The 7,480-nt window shown below is 33.3% G+C and overlaps 1 protein-coding gene across 2 annotated transcripts; it reads left to right on the top strand.

Moving 5' to 3' along the window:
* The first annotated feature begins 330 nt into the window (after window positions 1-330).
* LOC100800308 (galactinol--sucrose galactosyltransferase) lies at window positions 331-6,827 on the top strand. Of its 2 annotated transcripts, none has more exons than XM_041016571.1 (5): window positions 331-1,207; window positions 1,833-2,416; window positions 4,677-4,854; window positions 5,249-5,616; window positions 6,188-6,827. In XM_041016571.1, exons 1-5 carry the CDS (start codon window positions 478-480, stop codon window positions 6,749-6,751), a joined length of 2,424 nt encoding a protein of 807 aa, XP_040872505.1. In that variant the 5' UTR covers window positions 331-477; the 3' UTR covers window positions 6,752-6,827. The 2 variants fall into 2 exon arrangements, with proteins under 2 accessions (XP_040872505.1, XP_003527005.2); XM_003526957.5 differs by having other exon boundaries at window positions 1,824-2,416.
* The last annotated feature ends 653 nt before the right edge of the window (window positions 6,828-7,480 follow it).

Below are 7,480 nucleotides of genomic sequence, written 5' to 3'. Positions count from 1 at the left end.
TAGTCAGATTATACAATCTAGCTAGTACTTTATTTTTTCTATCACGTACATCCAATATCATTTTTTTCATAGCAGTTCATGAAATATTTTATTAAATATTAATTAAAGCATAATTTGACCTCTAAGGTGTGACACGTGTAACTAATATAGCTTTGATTTTTTTTTATTATGGTTTATTTTATATTCAAAATCTATCCTGATTTAAATTCTAAATAATGGATTAAAAAACATAAATTACTACACTAATTGAGTCAACAATTATTACTGTCGTCGGTTCAACTTTGAGCTTTTAAGTATATGAGAGTGGTTGAATTGCTGCCTATATGAATAAAACAATATTTATGGGGGATAAAAATGAGTCTCATATTGTACATGGTAGTTTGACTTTGACACATATACCCTTTGCTCTGGCTGTAACTAGAATGCACTAGGCACAATTAAACAAAAATAAATTCTCCTTCTCTATATAAACCCACCATGTCACCACACCCTACCCAGCAAAACCAAACCATAGCAAACCTAAGCACCAAACCTCTTTCTTTCAAGATCCTTGAATTCAGTCCCATGGCTCCAAGCATAAGCAAAACTGTGGAACTAAATTCATTTGGTCTTGTCAACGGTAATTTGCCTTTGTCCATAACCCTAGAAGGATCAAATTTCCTCGCCAACGGCCACCCTTTTCTCACGGAAGTTCCCGAAAACATAATAGTCACCCCTTCACCCATCGACGCCAAGAGTAGTAAGAACAACGAGGACGACGACGTCGTAGGTTGCTTCGTGGGCTTCCACGCGGACGAGCCCAGAAGCCGACACGTGGCTTCCCTGGGGAAGCTCAGAGGAATAAAATTCATGAGCATATTCCGGTTTAAGGTGTGGTGGACCACTCACTGGGTCGGTAGCAACGGACACGAACTGGAGCACGAGACACAGATGATGCTTCTCGACAAAAACGACCAGCTCGGACGCCCCTTTGTGTTGATTCTCCCGATCCTCCAAGCCTCGTTCCGAGCCTCCCTGCAACCCGGTTTGGATGATTACGTGGACGTTTGCATGGAGAGCGGGTCGACACGTGTCTGTGGCTCCAGCTTCGGGAGCTGCTTATACGTCCACGTTGGCCATGACCCGTATCAGTTGCTTAGAGAAGCAACTAAAGTCGTTAGGATGCATTTGGGGACGTTCAAGCTTCTCGAGGAGAAAACCGCGCCAGGTATATACTCGCCGCTAAAAATTCATCACCAAAATTACTACTGTTTTGTTTTGTTGGAGTTTTTTTTTTTTTTTTTTTATATATATAATAAGGAGGTATTTTAGACTTTTATTGAATCTCTCAACTATTTTTTCACTCTCTTTTTTTTACTTATATTTGACTCATAAGAAGCATCGAATTGCTATCAAATTATATTCAGGCCTGCAAGCTTTGAGGGAGTGTGTTTATGTCATATAATAGAAATAGGGTATATAAATAAAGGAGAATCCTAACTTTTTTTGGTTGACATAAATTTAAATTTAAATCCTAAAACACGAGTAATTTATAATTTTAAGGATTAAATATGTTTTTAGTTTTTTTATTTTGGTTGAATGTTATTTTTAGTTTTCTTTTATACTGTCTAATTTAGTTCATAAAGTTTATAAAAAAACGTCTTTTTAATTCCTCTTTACAACTTAAATTTTTAAAAAATGGTGCAAAAATTAGGCAGTAGGTCTAGGAACTAAAAATAAGATTATATAAAAACTAAAAACACAATATTCACTAATCTTAATGAGATTTTTTTTAAAAAAATAGTAAAAATTTATTTTGTAAACTGATTTATTTTATATTGTAGTGATCATAGACAAGTTTGGTTGGTGTACATGGGACGCGTTTTACTTGAAGGTGCATCCCTCAGGTGTGTGGGAAGGGGTGAAAGGGTTGGTGGAGGGAGGGTGCCCTCCAGGGATGGTCCTAATCGACGACGGGTGGCAAGCCATTTGTCACGACGAGGACCCCATAACGGACCAAGAGGGTATGAAGCGAACCTCCGCAGGGGAGCAAATGCCATGCAGGTTGGTGAAGTTGGAGGAAAATTACAAGTTCAGACAGTATTGTAGTGGAAAGGATTCTGAGAAGGGTATGGGTGCCTTTGTTAGGGACTTGAAGGAACAGTTTAGGAGCGTGGAGCAGGTGTATGTGTGGCACGCGCTTTGTGGGTATTGGGGTGGGGTCAGACCCAAGGTTCCGGGCATGCCCCAGGCTAAGGTTGTCACTCCGAAGCTGTCCAATGGACTAAAATTGACAATGAAGGATTTAGCGGTGGATAAGATCGTCAGTAACGGAGTTGGACTGGTGCCACCACACCTGGCTCACCTTTTGTACGAGGGGCTCCACTCCCGTTTGGAATCTGCGGGTATTGACGGTGTTAAGGTTGACGTTATACACGTAAGTCTCTACTCTGCATTTTTGTTTTCTTTTTGACAGTATTGTCTAACCTTTTAACTTAATTATTTAGATGAAAATTACTCATTTTGATTTTGATTTTAATATGGTGTTTATAGGCTTCAGCAAAAAAAAAAAAAATTTGGTGTTTATAGATTAGTAATACATATAGTTATAGATTATAGATGCCTGTGGAAGAATTTAAGAATTAATTGATGATCAAATTGACTACAGTTTAGTTACTACAGACTACAGAGTACCTTAGCCATGTTTATGTTCTCTGTAGTGTATGTTTTTAGTTTCCAAGGTAACATTTTGAACTAAATATCAGAATTACTTCGTAAGTTTAATTTGTTGTCTTTGGCTACATTTATTCTTGTTTTCTAGTTTGCTACGATACTTGTACACGGCAAGCCATATTTACAAATATTTGTATGTGGTGCTTAAAAATTTGAAAGGCAAATTATTCAGTGAAGTGTGTAAACCGAAAGTGAATATTTTCTTTATTGGTGTATATTAAAAAAACTAAGAATTTTTATAGTATTGATGAATTAAAAAATTTAGATTAAAAAACTAATAAAAAATAATGTTGATGAATTTAAAAATGTAATTATTGTATAATTCGTTTCCTAGGTTGGAGAGAATATTGCTTAAGTTATATAAAGTAAATAATTAGACCAAAATTTGTTTGACACAAGTAATTTGACACTTGCACACTTGGGAGGCTTAATCAAGATTTGAGTTTCAATTTTCAATTTGAGTATAGAGTCATAACGAGAGATGCTACTTTATTACAAAATGAAATGAGTTAACCCGGTGGGAGAGAAATGAGTTGGATCTCAAATAAAATACCCTAGATATCTCTTGGTTACATCAAAAGAATTTTTCTTTAATTGTGACATATAATGGTAAGATCTATTTAAGTGGTGTAAAAAGAAAAAAAAAGAGTTGCTAAGTTAAAGATCTCTAATATTTAATATAATAATATATACCAATAGTTTTAAATTAGAAAAATGATATATGCCTTATTGTTTGGTATATAAAATCAAAAGGAAAAAATAAAAATAAAAGAGATAAAGTGAAAGAAAGATCTAATAATTAATAAATAATACAATGTCTTAAAAAGATATATAAAAAATAATATAAAAATAAATATATTATATAAGTATATAAATTATTATTACTAGGGGAAAGAGATCCACGTCTTTCTAAAAAGAACTTCTTTTTTTAAATAAAACACAAAATGAAAAAGGAAAAGAACGAGAGAAAGTTGAAACAAAAATGGAAGTGTGCAAATGTGCAATTAACTTTATAAAATGATATATAGTTAAAGATGATTTAATTTTTTTAAAAAAAGTAAAAACCAAAAACTTCGCATTGTCTTTATTATTAATTATAGATTATTTAGATTAAGAAAAATAAATACAAATACAGTTTTCTATATGTTAGTGAACTTTGTTGTAAAAGGTTACATGTTACTAAATACACACTAGATGCTCTCATTATGTAAATATTTGCAATAAACTACATGTTCTCATAGTGATATTTTCTTTAATACTCTATATAATTTGTTTAAATTTATTAGAAATTAGTAATTTTAATGAGAAGAACTCATCAAAATGGATGATTTTTAATAAATTTCAATAAAAATGGTTAAGAAAAAGAGTAAGTATTGTTAGCATTTCTTATTTTGAAAATATAATAGACGTTAGGTTAGCAACATCAGCACGTTCAATATTCTTTCTGTATTTAAGTGTTAGTCTAATAGGACCAACCATCTGCATATATACACTACGGTTGTCATAATTGCAGGGTTGAAACTTGAAAGCCAAATTCTCTCAACTAAAAATGATTTATCATGAGATTGAGAAGTGTCTCTTCCCTTGGCACTTGTATCCTTCGTAGGACCGCATCAAGTGAGTATACGAGGATCTTGCTAAATTAATATTACAACTCACAAGTATCAACGAGGTTTCCAACTTCGTTTGATACTTGGAGGTATCATTTTACTATAAAAAAATGCCATTTACTAATAATTTAATGTTGGGTTTGAGAATCAAGTTGGATCATAATCAGCTATGAAGCCCAAGACTCTATAAAGCTAGTTCTACATATTAATTGGCCTCAAGTGGTGGCTATACACAACGGATTTTTCAATATTTCTATTATTATAGCAAAACACTAAACTAAACATAGATCTTGATTAACCATGATTACTTAGATGATTTTCAAGTTTAATATTTCGTGATTTGCATTTTTGCAGTTGCTCGAGATGCTATCCGAGGAATACGGTGGCCGTGTTGAGCTAGCCAAAGCTTATTACAAAGCGCTCACTGCTTCGGTGAAGAAGCATTTCAAAGGCAATGGGGTCATTGCGAGCATGGAGCATTGTAATGACTTCTTTCTCCTTGGTACCGAAGCCATAGCCCTTGGGCGCGTAGGTAATAATCATTCCAAATTGCAGCCCTTATAATAAACAATAACATTAGTAGTCAAAGTATTTTAACTTGATTGGTTGAATATTATCTCTGAGTTATTGTAAATTTTGTAAATTTTTTAATAGTGTCTTTAATTCTCACGGAAAAAAATATATTAATAGATCTTTCCAAAACATCAAAACTTTAACATACACAAATTTTTTGGAGTTTAATTATCATGTGTCTTACACCTAATTAATCAAAAATCATGTTTGACATAACTTTTAAAAAATTTGTATTAAAAGTCAATAAATACGATAGTTTGAGATTGAACACAAAGTAAAATTAGTGTCAATGCATTGTCTATTTTCTGAATTCTCCATCAAATTTTCTAACCCATAACAATACATAAATTCAGGAGATGATTTTTGGTGCACTGATCCCTCTGGAGATCCAAATGGCACGTATTGGCTCCAAGGGTGTCACATGGTGCACTGTGCCTACAACAGCTTGTGGATGGGGAATTTTATTCAGCCGGATTGGGACATGTTCCAGTCCACTCACCCTTGTGCCGAATTCCATGCAGCCTCTAGGGCCATCTCTGGTGGACCAGTTTACGTTAGTGATTGTGTTGGAAAGCACAACTTCAAGTTGCTCAAGAGCCTCGCTTTGCCTGATGGGACGATTTTGCGTTGTCAACACTATGCACTCCCCACACGAGACTGTTTGTTTGAAGACCCCTTGCATGATGGGAAGACAATGCTCAAAATTTGGAATCTCAACAAAGTAAGCTACCCTCTTTTTTAAATTATTTTTTTCTTTAATCCGGTAAATTTTTTGTCAGTGTTAGGGACTAATCATCTGAGATGAAAAAAAACAATTCAAGAGGTCGGCTGGGAATTAAACTTTTGATCACATATTTAAGAAGAAATTCTTACATGATCTAGACTTTAAACTACCATGATTGCAAACAATCTTTGTCCCTATTGATTATTTTTTTAATTGGCAAATGTTAGTTTTGTTAGAAATGTCAGTTTGGAAGATTTGATATCCTTTCATTTTTCCTTCTTCTTTCATCTTTCTTTCACCACTGAACCAACCTCGTATCTTTACATCTTATTAAATTTTATTTTATTTTTAATCGACAAATGTTAATTATTATTATTGAATTTTATTAATTGTTTTGAGTGAAAATTAGTTGAAACCATGAAAAAATAGTGATCATGCAACTTCTAATATTTTTTTTCATGTTATGAAGCATGCTTATTTGTCAATTATATCAGATCAATTAATTTTTTAATCACACCATAATGACATTGGAATTATTAATAACCTTTTTATATTTGTTTTGTTACAGTATACAGGTGTTTTGGGTCTATTTAATTGCCAAGGAGGTGGGTGGTGTCCCGTAACTAGGAGAAACAAGAGTGCCTCTGAATTTTCACAAACTGTGACATGCTTAGCGAGTCCTCAAGACATTGAATGGAGCAATGGGAAAAGCCCAATATGCATAAAAGGGATGAATGTGTTTGCTGTATATTTGTTCAAGGACCACAAACTAAAGCTCATGAAGGCATCAGAGAAATTGGAAGTTTCACTTGAGCCATTTACTTTTGAGCTATTGACAGTGTCTCCAGTGATTGTGCTGTCAAAAAAGTTAATTCAATTTGCTCCAATTGGATTAGTGAACATGCTTAACACTGGTGGTGCCATTCAGTCCATGGAGTTTGACAACCACATAGATGTGGTCAAAATTGGGGTTAGGGGTTGTGGGGAGATGAAGGTGTTTGCATCAGAGAAACCAGTTAGTTGCAAACTAGATGGGGTAGTTGTAAAATTTGATTATGAGGATAAAATGCTGAGAGTGCAAGTTCCCTGGCCTAGTGCTTCAAAATTGTCAATGGTTGAGTTTTTATTTTGATCCCTGAAGGTGAATTTGGGATACTATGATGTTTGACTCTCTTTTTAAGTAATAAGAGTCATATTTTTCTGTTGTAGGTTTTAGTTTCCCATGCGTATTCTTTGTCCAAGATGATTTTATTTAAGTCACGGTTCGGTATTAAATATGCGTATATTTTCTCCTAAAGATTTAAATTCCATTTTCATACCTTGGTTTGTCTTGAGAAGATTAGCTTTTTATGCTAGACTTAGCTCTCATTTGTGAATTATTTTATTTATAAATTATAAATCTTAGTCCTCATTTTTAAACATTAGTGTTTTTATTTTCACATTTTTGTTAGATCACCTGACTTCTTCAGTGAGCATTTACTTTTTATTATTTTAAAATATCATTTTTAAATTGACTTAAAATTTAAAATTCATAAGTTGCCTAATAAGTTGATCCAGAGTGATCATTTATAATGAATTTGAGTTGCACTACAATCGTACGTGAGAGCTGTAACACTAAATAAGTGTTTTGTATAGACAATTTTGTCCATTAGGCAGTTTTTTTTTTTTTTTGGTTAAAGGAACTATTTTCTTATTCTATTACTTTCTGTTACCTTATTAGTTCTCTTTATTTATTTTTATGTATTTAGGACAGTGCTTGGTTCTAAATTTGGGGAAGAGGGTGCATTTAGGATAATGCTTAGTTTGTATTTATAATGCTAGGTAAAATTAACAAATATTCGCCTTCAGATAATGATCCTGC

The sequence above is a fragment of the Glycine max genome, chromosome 6 (assembly GCF_000004515.6).
Source record: "Glycine max cultivar Williams 82 chromosome 6, Glycine_max_v4.0, whole genome shotgun sequence".
Classification (NCBI taxonomy): Eukaryota; Viridiplantae; Streptophyta; class Magnoliopsida; order Fabales; family Fabaceae; genus Glycine; species Glycine max.
This window is presented reverse-complemented; position numbering and strand designations above follow the sequence as displayed.